The sequence below is a fragment of the Vitis riparia genome, chromosome 18 (assembly GCF_004353265.1).
Source record: "Vitis riparia cultivar Riparia Gloire de Montpellier isolate 1030 chromosome 18, EGFV_Vit.rip_1.0, whole genome shotgun sequence".
NCBI classification, from domain to species: domain Eukaryota; kingdom Viridiplantae; phylum Streptophyta; class Magnoliopsida; order Vitales; family Vitaceae; genus Vitis; species Vitis riparia.
The window spans coordinates 35,230,865-35,248,842 of record NC_048448.1 but is presented as its reverse complement, the minus strand read 5'-3'; the positions used below and the strand labels follow the sequence as shown (position 1 = coordinate 35,248,842).

At 33.9% G+C, this 17,978-nt stretch overlaps 1 protein-coding gene across 1 annotated transcript; it reads left to right on the top strand.

The window, feature by feature from the left end:
* Nucleotides 1-17,311: 17,311 nt before the first annotated feature.
* Nucleotides 17,312-17,725, top strand: LOC117905784 (TMV resistance protein N-like). The gene has a single exon (XM_034818655.1). The coding sequence runs from the start codon at nt 17,312-17,314 to the stop codon at nt 17,723-17,725; it is 414 nt and encodes a 137-aa protein (XP_034674546.1).
* The last annotated feature ends 253 nt before the right edge of the window (nt 17,726-17,978 follow it).

Genomic DNA, 17,978 nt, shown 5'->3' with positions numbered 1-17,978 from the left:
GGAGTTAATAAATTTATCTCCTAGTGCAAAGACTATTGGTTTTAAGTGAATCTTTAAAAGAAAGTTAAAACAAGATGGGTCCAGAGAGAAGTATAAAGCTCGTTTAGTTGTCAAAGGCTTTAAACAAAAGAATAATGTAGATTAATTTGACACTTTTCCCTTGTGACTTGAATAGTGTCAATTAGAGTATTGATCGCTCTAGCTCCCATTCATAATCTGGTGACACACCAAATCAATATCAAGACTACATTCTTGAATGGGGATTTGGAAGAGGAAATTATATGGAACAACCTGAGAGTTGTGTAGTTCTAGGGAAGGAGAAAAAATGTGTAGGCTAGTTAAATCACTATATGGGTTAAAACAAGCTCCCAAATAGTGGCACAACAAGTTTGATCATATGTTAGTAACTAATGGATATTCCATTAACGATGTTGATAAGTGTCTCCACAACAAGTATAAGGATAACACATGTGTAGTCATATGCCTTTATGTTGATGATATGTTGATATTTGGAACTGGCTTAGAGGTTGTGTGTAAGACTAATAAACTCCTAGGTTCTAAGTTTGATATGAAAAACTTAGGAGAGGTAGAGGTGATTCTAGGAATTAAAATAACTAAAACACCTAATGGGCTTAAACTTTCTTAAGAGCACTATGTTGAGAAAATTCTAAGGAAATTTGAACACTTTGATTGTAAACCAGTGTCTTTTCCTTATGATTCCAACTCACAGCTAAAGAAAAATAGAGAACACAGTGTTGCCTAAATCGAGTAGCTCATAGCATAAGGAGCCTAATGTACTTAATGAACTGTACCAGATCTGACATTGCTTATGCAGTAGGTAGATTGAGTCGGTACATCCAAAGTCCTAATCACATTGGATTGTTGTTTGTAGAGTCTTAAGTATTTTTGAGGCACCATTAACTATGGTTTGTACTATAGTGAATTCCCAAGTGTCCTTAAAGGATTTAGTGATGCAAATTGGATCTTGGATTTAGATGAGATGAAATCCACTAGCGGATATGTTTTCATATTTGGTGGAAGTGCAATTTCTTGGAAGTCCACTAAGAAAACTTGAATTACTCGGTCCACTATTGAGACTGAGTTTATTGCCTTAGAAAAAACAAGTTCTAAGGCTGAGTGGCTTAGAAACCTCTTAGCAGATATCCCTTTATGGATAAGACCAACCCTGTCTGTGTCTATGCGTTGTGATAGCCAAGTTACAATTGCTAAGGCTAAGAGTAAAATATTTAATGGAAAGAATAAGCATATATGCTTAAGGCACAATATTGTGTGGTAGTTGCTTGAAATAGGGGTTATATCCATAGAATTTGTGAGGTCAAAGTTGAATTTGGCAGATCCTTTGACCCAACCACTAAATAAGAAACTAGTTGAAGAAACATCGAGGATGATGGGGCTTATGCCTATTATAGAAGTGAAGAGTAGTGGTAACCCAACATATTAGAATGGAAATTCCATGAAGTAGGTTCATATGGGTAATAACAAAGTGCTTGTTGACTTGAGGTTATCTATCAACTTTAATTGTATGAGAGTTTATCCCTATGGTGTAGATATGGAGTATTCTGCATTGACTAAGGTTAAGTGTTTACTTTAAATAAATACCATATTCCTTATGGATGGTATATTTAAATACAGAACATACTAAATGGATTCACCTATATGAGAGTGGAGGTAGGGCCACTTCCTATGAGGACTTAGACAGGTTCTCTGGAGCTCTCATGAATATCCAAGCAGGGCACATGGCCTTTTTGTGCCAACCTGTTATGTATAACTCGTAGTGTAGTTGAGAAAACCAATGTGGATAAAGGTCCCTTGAGTTTCATCAAGAAATACTAGTTCATAGAAATTTATTTTCACCGTGTTTTGTAACTCAATAATTATTTGTCTTAAGACTAGTTCATAGCCTTTGGGCACCAGTATTGATGCATTGGATTTTTTTTTCCTCAATTTTTTTTTCATGTCTACACTCTGTGTGAGATTGTAGGAAGAGTGTAAATGTGAAAAGTGTTTTAGTGAACTAGGCTATTTTTTACAAAATTCAAAATAATTATTTTGTTTAATTTAATTTATTCTGTTTGACTTAGTCTTTTATTTTTGGTCGACTCTCTGGGAAGAGTCCCACATGGACTGTGCTAGTAGAGTCCTATTCTGCTTACAAGTAGAGTCTTATTTCACTTACAAGTAAAGTCTTGTTCTGCTTACAAGTAGAGTCCCGTTGGGACTATGTTAGTGGCCTATAAAAGTAGGTCACCCCTCACTCTCTAAACACCAATTTTTTCAGAGAGTCTTTCATACATCTATTTGGAGAAATATTTTAGAACCCGAGCTGTACACGTCTCGCCTACAGAGTGCACCCAAGGCGAGATTCACTGGCTATTGAATCCTGGAGGTAGACTACTAGTACCCTAGTACATTGAGTTCGTTTTCAAGGAGGGTGGATCTATTTCAAGGATAGTACTTGTCACACCTAAGCCTATCATCGATAAGTTTTCTTGTTATTCATTATGCTCTTTGTTTGTGTGTTTTGGGCTAGTCCTTTGTTTTCATATCCTTAAAACAACAATTTGAACTAGAATGAAACATAGGATTGACAGTCATGTGAAAAGGGCACTAATATTATCACAAAATAGTTGAGGAAGGTGAGAAAGTGAGACATCAATATCCTGTAACAAGAATGTGAGCCAAGTTAATTTAGTTGTCATGATGGCCATTGATCGATACTTAGCTTTTGAACTTGAGTGTGACATTGTTGGTTGCTTTTTCGAACACCACGAGATATAATTATCACTAAGAAAGATACAAAACCTAGTTGTGTTTTGCCTTGTTGTAGGACAACTAGCCCAATCGACATCACTAAAACCATAAACGAAAATGGGACTTTAAGAAAGATATCAAACACCAAAATGTTGTGTACCTTTCAAATAACATAAGATTCGTTTAACTATTGTCATGTAAGCGAGAGTGGGATTATTAAAAGTGTTGGGACACCTGATTCACAACATGGATGGATGATATCCAACCTAGTGAATGTAAGATATTTATAGTGCACATACAATGCTACAATAAGCATGAGCATCAACAAGAGTCATTTGTAGAAGGTGGTTGGTTCTTGAGCACCATGGGAGTAGGCATAGAGGAGCTATCAAACTTTTGTGTCCTTGATAGAAGGCCCCGAGTATACTTTGTTTGGGAGAGAAATATGCCACTAGGAAGAGTTGTGATCTTTACCCCAAGAATAATGGGGAGGACCAAGATCCCTTATAGCAAATTCATGACCGAGCTTAGCAATAAGAGACATAATAAAGTTATTGTGATTCCCTGCAATAAGGACATCATCAACATATATAAGAAGATTGACTATGATATCACCAATACGATAAATAAACAAGGAAGAATCAACTTTGCTACAGTAAAACCCAAGCTGAAGTAAGAACTGTGATAAGCTATCAAACCAGGCACAAGGCTCTTGTTTGGGACCATTCAATGATTTCTTAAGGAGACAAACATGATTGGGCAAAGATTGATCAACAAACCCGGGATATAGCTTCCTTAAGATGATCATGTAAAAAGGCGTTTTTTACATCAAGTAGCCACATACTCCAATTAAGCAATAAAGAGAGGCCAACGACAAGACAAATGGTAGTTGGTTAAGCCATTGGGCTGAATGTTTTGGCATAATCTACCCCATATACTTGACTAAAGCCTTTTGCTACTAATTGATCCTTGAAATGATCAATAGACCCATTTTCTTGATACTTAATCCGATATACCCATTTCAAACCAACAATATTGGCATTAGGTGGTCTAGAAACAAGCTACCAAGTGTCATTATCATGAAGAGTTTGGTGTTCATATTTCATGGTGGCAAACCAATGTGAGTCCTTGAGAGCACTTTTCAAAGTCTTAGGCTCAATTGGTAAGTTGTCGATGGTGTTAACAAGAGCATAATCACATAAATAAACTAGTGGGTGGTGAGCACGAGCTGGTCATTGAGCATGCTGCACTAAAGGCTCATGATTTTCTTAGCTAAGAGCACTTACAACATTGTGAGAGATAGATGGATCAATAAGTATTTCTCCATCCAAGTGCGTGGCTAGAGAGAGCACTGATACATCTAAATTGTCATTTGAATTTTTGCTAATTCGAGAAGCTGAATTTGTGGAAGAAGTTGCTGCTAAAGTGGTGATATTTTCAAGACAACCAGAATGATTTTCAGGAGACATGGATTCTGAAGTGACAGTAACATTGTCTCCATTATTTGGTGCAACAACAATAACAGGAGGTGTAAATAGTGGATTAGTAGATGCATTGTATTCTATATTTTTTGTAGCAACAAGAGGTGTAGACTCTGCATTGACAGTTGCATTGTCTCCAACATTGTGGTCAACAACATGGTTTCCATTAGTATTTGAGCCTGCACCAGAAGATGGGTTACAACAATCTATAAAAATAGTATGTGAAGAATCTTCCATATTATAATTTGCCAAAGTTGTTGAATTAAAAAAATGCATGAACTCAATAAATAAAGGCATGTGTACACGAAAAAGCATGGTTAGCCTTGTTTCGACGATATGCCAATGCTTCCGTTCAGCCACACCATTTTGTTCAGGAGTTCCAGGACACGAGACATGTAATTCACTCCCACAACTCTGAATATGACCAAGAAAAGCATTAGAACTAAATTCTCCTCCACCATCACACTGGAAAATCTTGATTTTTCGTCCAAATTGATTTTCCACTAACTTTTGAAACTTGAGAAAACAAATGAAAATTTCAGATTTCTTCTCTAAAGGGTAAAGCCATGTAAATCTGGAATGATCATCCACAAAAATCACATAAAAATGACCATGTGATTGGAAGCCAGAAGGGTAAGTCCCTAAAGATCATAGTGTATCTTTTCAAGAGGATATTTTGAGATTTTATTTAAATGATGAAATGGTAATTTACAGCTTTTTCCCCTTTGACAACTAATACATATGGTAGGTTGATTCATCGATAGTATCAATAGTTTTCTTCTCATTTAGAAGAGAAAGTATCTTTAAATTTGGTTGTCCAAGCCGTTGGTGCCAAATGGTTTCAGAAGAGTCACCTTTCATTCTTGCACTCAAAGCCTCTTAAGAAGTTTCACCTAAGACATAGAGTTGTCCTTTTTTATGCCCTCTCACTATTATTCTTTTTGCAATCCTTAACAACAAAATTAGGTGTAGTGAATTCACATGTGCATAGATTATTTGAAGTTTTCCAATTGGCAATAAATTCGTTTGCAAATCTGGAACCACTAGTACATCTTTCAACTTCAATGGACCCTCATTTGCAATAACACAAGCATTTCCATTTGGAATATAGGTAACCTATCACCATTACCAACATAATAACATCACTACCTTTATATGGTTTGAGATATGACAATTTACCTTCATCATTTGTCATGTGAGTGTGGCTCCAGAATCAACATAAAATGAGTGATCAGTTGCATCATTAAGGGTAAGGGCAACTAGGCTTGAGGAAAATCTTTAGATTAATACGAATAATCAAACTTATGTTAACAATCAATAGCAAAGTGAATAGGTTCCCAACAATTTGGAAAGTGACTTTACCAGTATTATTTGAATTATTTTGGCTTATTAAATGTTATTGTCTAAACATGGGTTTGGTATTTGGTTGTGACATATTGTTATTGAGCTGACCATAATTGTTGTTTTGAGTATTCTATCCGTTGGTTTGAGTGTTATAGCACCCAGCTAGGGTGAATCCTCTACCCTTGGAAGTAAAGGGACTTCGACCACCTCGACCATGTACCTCTCGTCCACGTTGCCCAAAGAAGGGTTGGACATGCTCAATAAATATTTTCTCTTCTTTTTGTGCATTTAGTGATTGTTCATGACCTTGAAGTGCTAACATGAATTGGCTAAATGATGGATATGGAGGTTTTGTAAGCATGTGTTGGGTTTTTCCTCATGTGGAAGACCCAAAATTAAGAGCCCAAAATTTAAGGCCTCTTAGGCCTTTATATAAAAGGGTTAGAAGAAGAATCCTTCTTCTTCTTCTTCTTCCGATTTTCTTTGTAGCCATCGGAGGTAGAAGAAAAAGAGAGTAGAAGGAGAAAAGAGAGAGAATGAGAGAACCATCATTTTTGAAGAGAAAAACTCAGTTTTTTTTCACTACCCAGATTTCATCAAAGGTACGCTTCCGCTTCGTCTGTGGGCCGATCGACCTAAAATTTGGAGGAGAGGTTCGTGACTTATTGATCTTCAATATGAACGGTGGAGATCGCATTTGGAGATTCGAATGGTCGTCTTTCAGTCCAAGCACAAAGCCTCTATTTTGATGCATTTTCTATCCGGACAGTTTTGATCATGAGCTCCGATCAAGGTTAATCCGTGGTTCGATTGAGCCGATTTTTGGAGAGCATGTTCAAAACTCATTGATCTTCATTCTAACGGTGGAGATTGGATTTGGAGTTTAGAACAGTTATATTTCAGTCCAAGAACAATGGTGTGTTTGGTGAGATCTCTCTATTGTTTTTATGCAAAGTTGTTGAAATTGCCAAGATTAATTTGTCTTGAGATATGGTTGATATATGCCTCTAGTTTTATCTAGAGAGAATTGTGTAACCCATTGATTATATTAGTGGATTTTTTAAGTGGACTTAGGGTCCCATAGTTTTTACTTCTCATATTGGAGAAGGTTTTTCACGCTAAAAATTATTGGTGTTCATATACTTGTTGATTAAGTGAATTATTGTTGCTCTATTTGACTGATTCCTATTAGGTTATCACAAGAGGGGATAAAACGTGGTTGTTCATTGTTTGTATTTATCCCATCAAAGTGGTATCAGAGCATTGGTTCAAGATAATTTGTGCCTTGTGTAGAACAATGGAAAGCAATACAAGTAGAATGATTACTCTGAATGGCTCCAATTATCATGTTTGGAAAGGAAAGATGGAAGACTTATTGTATGTGAAGGATTATTATTTGCCTGTGTTTGCTTCTGAAAAGCTAGAAAATAAAACTGATGCAGAATAGAATTTACTTCATCGGTAGGTTTGTGGTTATATTAGACAGTGGGTAGATGATAATGTTCTCAATCATGTTAGTGAAGAGAAACATGCACGGAGTCTATGCAACAAGCTTGAACAATTATATGCTCGAAAGACTGGTAACAATAAATTGTTTCTGATCAAGAAGATGATTAGCTTGAAGTATCAAGATGGATTTCTTATGACATATCACTTGAATACATTCCAAGGTATTATTAATCAGTTGGCTGGAATGAATATCAAGTTTGAGGAAAAGGTGCAAGGGTTGTGGCTTATTGGTACATTGTCGGACTCGTGGGAGACGTTTAGAACTTCTTTGTCTAACTCAACCCCAGATTTTAGTATGAATATGGATTTGGTTAAGAGTTGTGTTTTGAATGAAGAGATAAGAAGAAAGTCACAAGGTTCTTCTTCACAGTCAGATGTCCTAGTTACTGAAAAGAGAGGGAGGAGTAAGAGTAGAGGTCCGAAGAACAAAACATAAGCAAAAGCAGACTAACAAGTTTGCCAATGTTGAGTGTCATTATTGCCATTTGAAAAGGCATATAAGGAAGTATTGTCGCCAATTGAAGAGAGATATGAAACAAGGGAAAGTGAAGGACAAGAAGAATGATAATGATGGTGAAGATGATCTAGTTGCCACTACCACTTCAGATTTCCTTATTGTTTATGATAGTGATGTTGTTAATTTTGCTTGCTAGGAGACCAGTTGGGTGATTGATAGCGGTGCCTCAATCCATGCTACACCTCAGAAAGATTTCTTTACATCCTACACATCCGGTGATTTTGGAAGTGTTATGATGGGTAATGATGGCTCAGCTAAAGCCATTGGTATGGGAGATGTGCATTTGGAGACTAGTAATGGTACTATGTTGATTTTGAAGAATGTCAAACACATTCCAGATATCCGCATGGATTTAATCTCCACATGTAAGCTTGATGATGAAGGGTTCTACAACACCTTTTGTGATAGTCAGTAGAAGCGCACCAAAGGTTCTATGGTGGTAGCAAAAGGAAAGAAGTGTTCCTCATTGTATTTGATGCAAGCACGTGTAATTGATTCCAATATCAATGCAGTGGATGATGATAGCATAGTTGAGCTTTGGCACAACAGACTCGGTCACATGAGTGAGAAAGGCTTGATGATTTTGGCTAAGAAGAATCTTCTTTCTAGTATGAAGAAGGGATCTTTGAAAAGGTGTGCTCATTGCTTAGCAGGAAAGCAGACCAGAGTTGCATTCAAAACACACCACCATAGAAGGAAGCCAGGTATGTTTGATTTAGTGTATTATGATGTGTGTGGTCCTATGAAAACAAAAATACTTGGTAGATCTCTATATTTTGTGACTTTATAGATGATCATTCAAGAAAGATTTGGGTGTACACCTTGAAAACAAAAGACCAAGTGTTAGAAGTGTTTAAGCAGTTTCATGCTCTTGTTGAGAGACAATCTTGTGAAAAATTGAAATGCATCTGGACTGATAATGGGGATGAGTATTTTGATCCTTTTGATGAGTATTGTAGACAACATGGTATTCGACATAAAAAAAAACACCTACTAAGACTCCTCAATTGAATGGGTTAGCTGAGATAATGAATAGGACACTGGTTGAAAGGGTGAGATGTTTACTTTCATAGTCACAATTGCCAAGATCCTTTTGGGTGAAGCTTTGAATACTGTTGTACATGTTCTCAATCTTACACCATTTGTTCCTTTAGAATTTGATGTTCCGGATAGAATTTGGTCAGATAATGAAATCTCTTATGATCACTTGCATGTCTTTGGATGCAAGGCTTTTGTGCACATTCCGAAAGATGAGAGGTCTAAGCTTGATGCTAAGACAAGACCTTGTATATTCATTGGCTATGGTCAGGATGAGCTTGGTTAGAAGTTTTATGATCCGGTGCAGAAAAAGCTTGTAAGAAGCCGAGATGCTATGTTTATGGAAGATCATAGGGAGGCCATACAGGACATTGAGAAGACTGATGCAACAGAGTTTTAGTATAGTGATAATCTAATTGACTTAGATCCAGTTCCTTGACACATTTTCCTACACAGGTTGAAGATGAAGCATATGATGTCCAACTTGACATTGGTGATGTTGAAACTCCCACACAGGTTGAGATGGATGATGATGTTCATGAGTAGTCACCAGTAGCAGAGGCTCCACCAGATATTCCACTCAAAAGGTCTACCAAAGACTGACATCCTTCCACATGGTATTTTGTTGATGATTATGTATTACTAACTGACAGGTGAGAACCTGAAAGTTATGAGGAAGCCATGGGAGATGAAAATAAGATGAAGTGGGTTGATGCTATGTAAGATGAGATGAAGTCATTACATGAGAATCATTCTTTTGAACTTGTCAAGTTGCCAAAGAGAAAAAGAGCTTTGAAGAATAGGTGGATTTATAGAGTGAAGCAAGAAGAACACACTTCATAGCCACGTTATAAAGCTAGATTGGTTGTCAAAGGGTTCAGTGAAAAGAAAGGTATTGATTTTGATGAGATTTTTTCTCCTGTTGTTAAGATGTCGTCTATTCATGTAGTTTTGGGCATGACAGCTAGTCTTGATTTGGAGATTCAACATATAGATGTTAAAATTGCATTTCTCCATGGTGATTTAGACAATGAAATTTATATGGAACAACCAAAGGGTTTCATAATAAAAGGAAAAGAGGATTATGTTTATAAGTTGAAAAGTCTTTATGGCTTAAAGCAGGCACCGAGGCAGTGGTATAAGAAGTTTGAATCAGCTATGAAGGAGCAAGGCTATCAAAAAACTACTTCTGACCATTGTGTATTTGTGCAAAAATTCTTTGATGATGATTTTGTTATATTGTTGCTCTATGTTGATGATATCTTGATTGTTGGCAGAAATGTTTCAAGAATTGATAAGCTGAAGAAGCGGTTAAGCAAATCATTTTTCATGAAGGATTTGGGGCCAATAAAGAAAATTCTTGGTATTAGAATTGAGCGAGATAGAGCACCTAAGAAGTTGTATATGTCACAAGAGCAATTTATTGAAAAGGTGCTTGAAAGATTTAACATGAGCAAAGTTAAAGTGGTTAGTTCTCCTCTAGCTAGTCACTTTAAGCTAAGCAGCAGACATAGCTCTTCTATATATAAGAAGAAGAAAGACATGAGAAGAGTTCTGTATGCCTCAGCAGTAGGAAGTTTGATGTATGTCATGGTATGTACTAGACCAGACATAGCTTATGCAGTTGGTGTTGTTAGCTGCTTTCTGTCTAATTTAGGAAGACTACATTGGGAGGTAGACAAGTGGATTATGAGATATTTGTGAGGCACTTCCACATTGAAACTCACTTTTGGAAGTGGAAAACTAGTACTTGTTGGCTACACTGATTTAGATATGGTAGGGGATGTAGATAATAGAAGGTCTACCTCAGGAGGTGCTATGTCTTGGCAATCAAAACTACAGAAATGTGTTGCACTTTCTAAAATAGAGGCAGAGCACATTGCAGTAGCGTAAGCATGTAAAGAGTTGTTGTGGATGAAGCATTTCATACATGAGCTCGGGTTTCAGTAGCAGCGCTATATGGTATATTGTGATAACCAGAGCGCCATTCACCTTAGTAAGAATTCTACCTTTCATGCAAGATCGAAGCATATTGATGTGAGGTATCATTGGATGAGAGATGCTCTTAATGACAACTTGTTTGAACTTGAGAAGATACATACCGATCATATTGGCTCAGATATGTTAACGAAGTCCTTACCAAGGGAGAAGCTTGAAGTTTGTTGTACAATCACCAGGATGGCGAGTCCTTTCACATAATTGGAAATGGGGAGATTTGTTGGGTTTTTCTTCATGTGGAAGGCCCAAAATTTAAGGCCTCTTAAGCCTTTATATAAAAGGGTTAGAAGAAGAATCCCTTTTCTTCTTCTTCCAATTTTCTTTGCAGTCACCGAAGGTAGAAGAAAAGAGAGTAGAAGGAGAAAAGAAAGAGAATGGGAGAACCACCATTTTTGAAGAGAAAAACTCAGTTTTTCTTCATTGCCCAGATTTCATCAAAGGTTCGATCCCGCTTCGTGTGTGGGCCGATCAACCTGAAATTTTAAGGAAAGGTTCTTGATTCATTGATCTTCAATCTGAATGGTGGAGATCGGATTTGGAGATCCAGACGGTCATCTTTCAGTCCAAGAATAGAGCCTTTTTTTATGAATTTTCTATCCAGACAGTTTTGATCATAACCTCCGATCAAGGTTAATCCGTGGTTCGATTGAGCCGATTTTTGGAGAGAACGTTCAGAACTCATTGATCTTTATTCTGAATGGTGGAGATTGGATTTGGAGTTCGGAATAGTTATATATCAGTCCTAGAACAATGATGTGTTTGGTGAGATCTCTCCATTGTTTTTATGCAAAGTTGTTGAAATTGCCAAGATTAATTTGTCTTGAGATATGGTTGATGTATGCCTCTAGTTTTATCTAGAGATAATTGTGTAACCCATTGATTATATTAGTGGAGTTTTTAAGTGGCCTAAGGGTCCCGTGGTTTTTACTTCTCATATTTGAGAAGGTTTTCCACACTAAAAATTATTGGTGTTCATATACTTGTTGATTGGGTGAATTCTTGTTGCTCTATTTGATTGATTCCTATTAGGTTCTCACAAAAGGGGATAAAACCTGGTTGTGCATTGTTTGTATTTATCCCATTAGCATGGACAGGCAAAAATTTTCATACATTGGTCCCAATCCATGCGTAGACTAAAATACCTTGTCAAGATCATCAATGGGCCTTTTTATTGCAACAAAACTATCACAAATTGAGTTGAAGGCCTTCAAGTACTCATCCAAGGATTGAGTTCCCTTTTTAAGGGTCATTAACAGAATCTTCAAATGGGCTACCTTCTCCACTGTGACAGGAAGAAGATGTTCATCAAGAGAAGTTTAGGTGGTGTTTGTTTTTTTTTCTTAATTCTAAATAGAACTTTAATGCTTAATAATATTAAGTATTAGTTGTTTGTTTTTTTAATATTTTCTTTCTATTAGACATTAAAAGGTAAGAAAAATCAACATGTTATTTTTTTATTAAGAAAAACCAAATATTTTTGGTTTTTTCTATTCAGTAAAAAGTTTATAATAAGTTATGAAAAAATAGAAAAACAAACTCCTCTAAAAGCAAATTGTTTTCAATAAAAAGTTTTTAAAAAAAATTTTTTAAAAAAAACCACCACTTAGTATTGATTCTTTCTTAATTATTTACACGAGGGTGTTGAATTTTGACTACTTTAATATTTTCACATTCTACTCCAATTTGGGGTAATAACATTTCCCATGATTTTAAAAATCGAACCGAACTGGCCGATCAATGGCTTGTTCTTGGATCAAACTAGGGTTGAACCGTTCGATTCTTCAAGCACCGATCAAGCTAAAATTGTCCAAAATATTTTAACATTTTAACTGCTTTGGGTCTATTGCTTCTTGCCCATAATTATAATAGTCTAAGTCTCATTGGGTTGATTATGACCCATGAATTTCTGTACCTGTTGTTATAGAGTTGGAAAGGGTATTTATACCCATGGATGAAAATATCGAGATATTTATGGAAATGATATTTGGTGAAGAAATATCGTTCTAGCAAAATTTCAGAAAAAATCGCCGATATTTCCTAATATATCGAATGGTCAACGAGGGTCAATGACGATCAAACGCACTATAGTGCTCCGCTACAATGCCTTCTCAAAAATGACTATTTCACCTTACCACTAGGGTAAGTTTACCCCTTGTTAAATATAATGCACTAAACATATATATATATATATATATATATATATTCAAATTCATCATATAAAGAAAATATTAAAAAATATTTTAGAGAGGAAAATTAATTATAATTATTTTATAATTAAATGCAAAATTTTCTTTTAATTGATTACCAAAAATATAAACTATCATGATAATTTTCTTCATAGTGTTTTTAATATCATTAATAGATTATTAAATATTAATTTTATATCATTTAATACAATTGAATTAAATGGATCAAATTTTAATATTAATATATATTTTAAAATTAGAAATATTATAATCAAATATCATAGTATTATTATGAAATAATATTTGATGTAATTTCATAATAAATGTACACTTATAAAATTCATACTTTTATTGATGCATACAATATTATTATCAAATATGATAAATCATATTATACATATGTCAAATTCTTTAATAAAACAACTTTATACTTCTAATTATATTTTTATGAAGTTTTTCTTATATTTATAAAATTTTGATCAATTTTAGGTTTATCAATAATTTTTTACAACATATCTGTTAATATATTTGTAAAATCGAAGTATTGATATATCCATAATTACTGATATTTTCATCCTTGTTTATACCCATATTTCCTGCCGCATAACTAGTGATCTTTTGATTGGGATTCAAAAATAGAAAAAGTAGATAAAAATTTTGCTTTACTAAAGACTCAACCGTTACACCTTAGGTTACCAAAATAAGAAGTAAACCATTGGGGTAAAGAAGCATTTTAAATTATTGTTATTGTAAAACATTATATATTAAAGAAATCCTTCTTTCAAAATTTTATTATTTAAAACCCTTAAATAATTATATTATTATATAATAATATTTATGAAAATACTATGATATTTTTAAATATTATAAAATAATAAAATATACAATTTTGGACATAAAACTAAATATTATAATTTTTTTTATAATATTATATATGTTTTATTTAATAAATTTTAAAATATTAATATTTATCCTTACCATTTAATTTGATAACATCAAATATAAAAAATGCATTATTATTTGTTTATTTTAATTTTCATAAATAATTTAATTTATACAATATATAAATTATATATTTATTATATCATCGGTTCGACCGCAGTTCAACCACTAGTCCAACCACTGAACTGTGAATCGGTAATTTTTTTTTGTTCAAGCGAGAACTAAGTCCATGTTCTATTGTGACGTAGGACAACAAACTCATCAAATAATGTTGGATGCTATGCTGAGAGTTTGAGCGCTTGAGTAACAAATATGGGTTCAGGAAATTCAAGGGTGGCTTATGCTAGGAACTCTAAATTATTTCGTTATCAAGTCCTAGATCTTGTAAGAATGCATGTATCCTAGAGTTCTCTAGATCTAATGCAACAAAAAGTAATAATTTCAAAAACCATTTTAGAATAAAAATCTAGAGATTTGAATCCAAGTCGATGAAGATGTCGTGAGCATCGTAGAACTTGTCTACCTAAAAGCCTTCCACCTGATCTCTCTTTCTATGGAACCTATATGAGAGAAGAGTGAGCTTCTCTCTCTCTCCCCCCTCCCCCATGAGGGTGGCTAGGGTTCATCTCTCTAGAATATAAAAAATCTTACTAGAAAGAATGAAACCTTAACCCTTTAAAGGAGTTTATATAAACTTCCCCGTGGGCTTAATTATCTTAAGTCCAAATTGGGTTTAGGTCACTTAATCCAACCCACTTTGGTACTAATTAATAAATTAGATCTAAGTGACTCTAATGAATTAATAGCACATTCTAGAAAGTCAATTTATAATATCTAGTACAAGCTTGCATTTTTACCAAGATGCCCTTATGTAGACTTATGAATTACAAATACCCAAAATACTCTCAAAGCATTCTACCATGAAATAGGAGCTCAAGTAGAGACCATTGAGACTTATACGAAAATACTAACTCCTTCTAAATCTAATGTTGAATTTGACTTTACACTCTACTAAAGAGAGTCAACTGCACCCTAATATCTTATGAAATTACAACTAGCAAAGATCAAGTCTATGACCTACTATTCATTGCATGTAAACTCTTCATAAATCGATGTCTGTAATTTAACAAGATAGTGTTATTACCTATCAAGATTATCTCTTTAATTCTTAAATTATAGATCTCACTTCTTATGTGATCAACTGACATACTTTACCTTAGAGGAGTATTATCTTTCCATGTGAAAATTTAGTGGGTGCTAATTGACTTTTTGGTAGTTCTTAAAGAATAATTTCCTCAAAGAACAAAAGAAGCACATAAAAAAAATGCAATAAAAAATAATTGTGGTGGTCTCAAAGTGACTTGGCCAAAAGTTAAATAATTGGAGGATGACAACACGGAACAAGGACTTTTCAAACAGTTATATACAAACTTAATATAATAAGGGTTTTTTTAATGATTATTTTGGGAATTTTTTTTTAAAAAGGGGAGGATATAATTATATAAAATATGTGTATGCATATCAATACATGTGTATATTTATACGTATTTTTACATATTAATTTAATAATAATAAATATCAATTAGTATGACAAACAAAATTGAAGTAATAACAATCCTATAAGAAAAACAAAAAATAAATAAATGAACAAAAGTAAGTTTGTGTCAAAAAATATAGTAAAATAATAAAAATCCTTGTGGAAAAACTAATTGCGAATATTTTTTATTTTAAAAACATTTCTAATATTAACCTATACCAGAACCATTTAATGAAAATAAACTTACTTTAATAAAAATATTTTCTTTTATGTATCTATAGACGAGAAAAAAAAATTGATATATGTCGAAATTTGGTGGTTAGGGCAGGTCAATAGAAAATATGATTGGAAATTTGGTGATTAGCTCTAAGTGACTCTAATTAATTAATAGCACATTCTAGAAAGTCAATTTATAAGATCTAGTTCAAGCTTGCATTTTTACCAAAATGCTCTTATGTAGACTTATGAATTACAAATACCCAAAATACTCTCAAAGCATTCCACCATGAAATAGGAGCTCAAGTAAACACCATTGAGACCTCTAGGAAAATACTAACTCTTTCATAATCTAATGTTGAATTTGACTTGACACTCTACTAAAGAGAGTCAATTGCACCCCAATATCTTATAAAATTACAACGAGCAAAGATCAAGTCTATGACCTACTATTCATTGCATGTAGGCTCTTCATAAATCGATGTCTGTAATTTAACAAGATAGTGTTATTACTTATCAAGATTATCTCTTTAATCCTTAAATTATAGATCTCACTTCTTATGTGATCAACTGACATACTTACATTAGAGGAGCATTATCTTTCCATGTGAAAATTAGTGGGTGTTAATTGACTTTTTGGTAGTTCTTAAAGAATAATTTCCTCAAAGAACAAAAGAAGCACACAAAAAAAATGCAATAAAAAATAATTGTGGTGGTCTCAAAGTGACTTGGCTAAAAGTTAAATAATTGGAGGATGACAACACGGAACAAGGACTTTTCCTTAAAAAAGTTATATACAAACTTAATATAATAAGGGTTTTTTTAATGATTATTTTGAGAAAAAAATTTAAAAAAAGGGGAGGATATAATTATATAAAAATATGTGTATGCATATCAATACATGTGTATATTTATATGTATTTTTACATATTAATTTAATAAATATAATAAAAATCAATTAGTATGACAAACAAAATCAAAGTAATAACAATCATATACGAAAAACAAAAAATAAATAAATGAACAAAAGTAAGTTTGTGTCAAAAAAAAAAATAGTAAAATAATAAAAATCCTTGAAGAAAAACTAATTGCTATTATTTTTTATTTTAAAAACATTTCTAATCTTAACCTATATCGAAACTATTTAATTTTATTACATTTCATGGAAATAAACTTACTGTAATAAAAATATTTTCCATTAGGTATCTATAGACGAGAAAAAAATATTTGATATATGCCGAAATTTGGTGGTTAGGGCAGGTCAATAGAAAATATGATTGGAAAAATGTTTGTGTCCGAAAATCGAAAAATGTCCTTGGAAGATTGTATTTATTTCCCCTGAATTTTCGGCTTATCCGGTACGCTCCATGGCAAACACTGCCCTTGTTTTACGCGGTTTGCAACCCATACTCCACGCTCCATGTCGTAAACAAATGAGATTAAAGATTAGTCTGACAGCTTCATTGGAAAAATTCAAAACTAATGGAAAGAATGAATAAAAAAATGAAAGAAAATGAATTGGTCCACATGTGAAAAGGAGAGAGCTGGTTGTTGAATGGGAAATGGAGGAAAATAGAAGAAAAATGACAAAGGAAGGAGCCAAGAAAAGGAAGGTGAGTGCTGCCAGCTGTTGGCTCCTCTGAACCATTCGTCCTTCTAGCCTCTGACCAAAAAAAGATTGCTTGCCAAGAGAAGAACAGCCATTTAGCATTGAAAGACCCTTTCTTTTCTTTCTAAGCCTTCTTGTAACTCCTCCGGAACCAGTCCAAAAATGGCTTCGTCTGCTACTCCCAATCCTCATAGTTATGATGTGTTCTTGAGTTTCAGAGGTGAAGACACTCGCAAGAATTTTACTGATCATCTTTATAACACTTTGGTTGCATATGGAATTCACACCTTCAGAGATGATGAAGAACTTTTGAAAGGAGAGGACATCAAATCGGGTCTGTCCAGAGCTATCGAAGGATCGAAGATTTTTATTATTATTTTCTCAGAGAACTATGCTACTTCCAAGTGGTGTTTAAATGAACTCGCAATGATCATCGAGTATACAAATCTAGAGGACAATAAGGTTATACCGGTCTTCTACCATGTCAAGCCTTCAGATGTAGGACACCAATCGGAAAGCTTTGAGTCGCGTTTTTCAACCATGAGAAAGATGCAGATCAAGAGAAGAAGGAGCTAATAGAGAAGTGGAGGATTACCTTGAAGAAAGCAGCTAAGCTATCTGGATACCATGTGGATAATCAGTAATAATTCTTCTCTTTACCTTTGCTTTATTTCATTTTTTTTTCTCTAATTACAAACCTGGGTATATTTCCTATGTAAATTATTCTTTTCTATTTATATCGAAAGCTTACTTCATGATATCACTATCTAATTTTAAACAAAATAGATGAATATGTTGAATAATTCTAAACTAGCCTAAGTTAAGATTG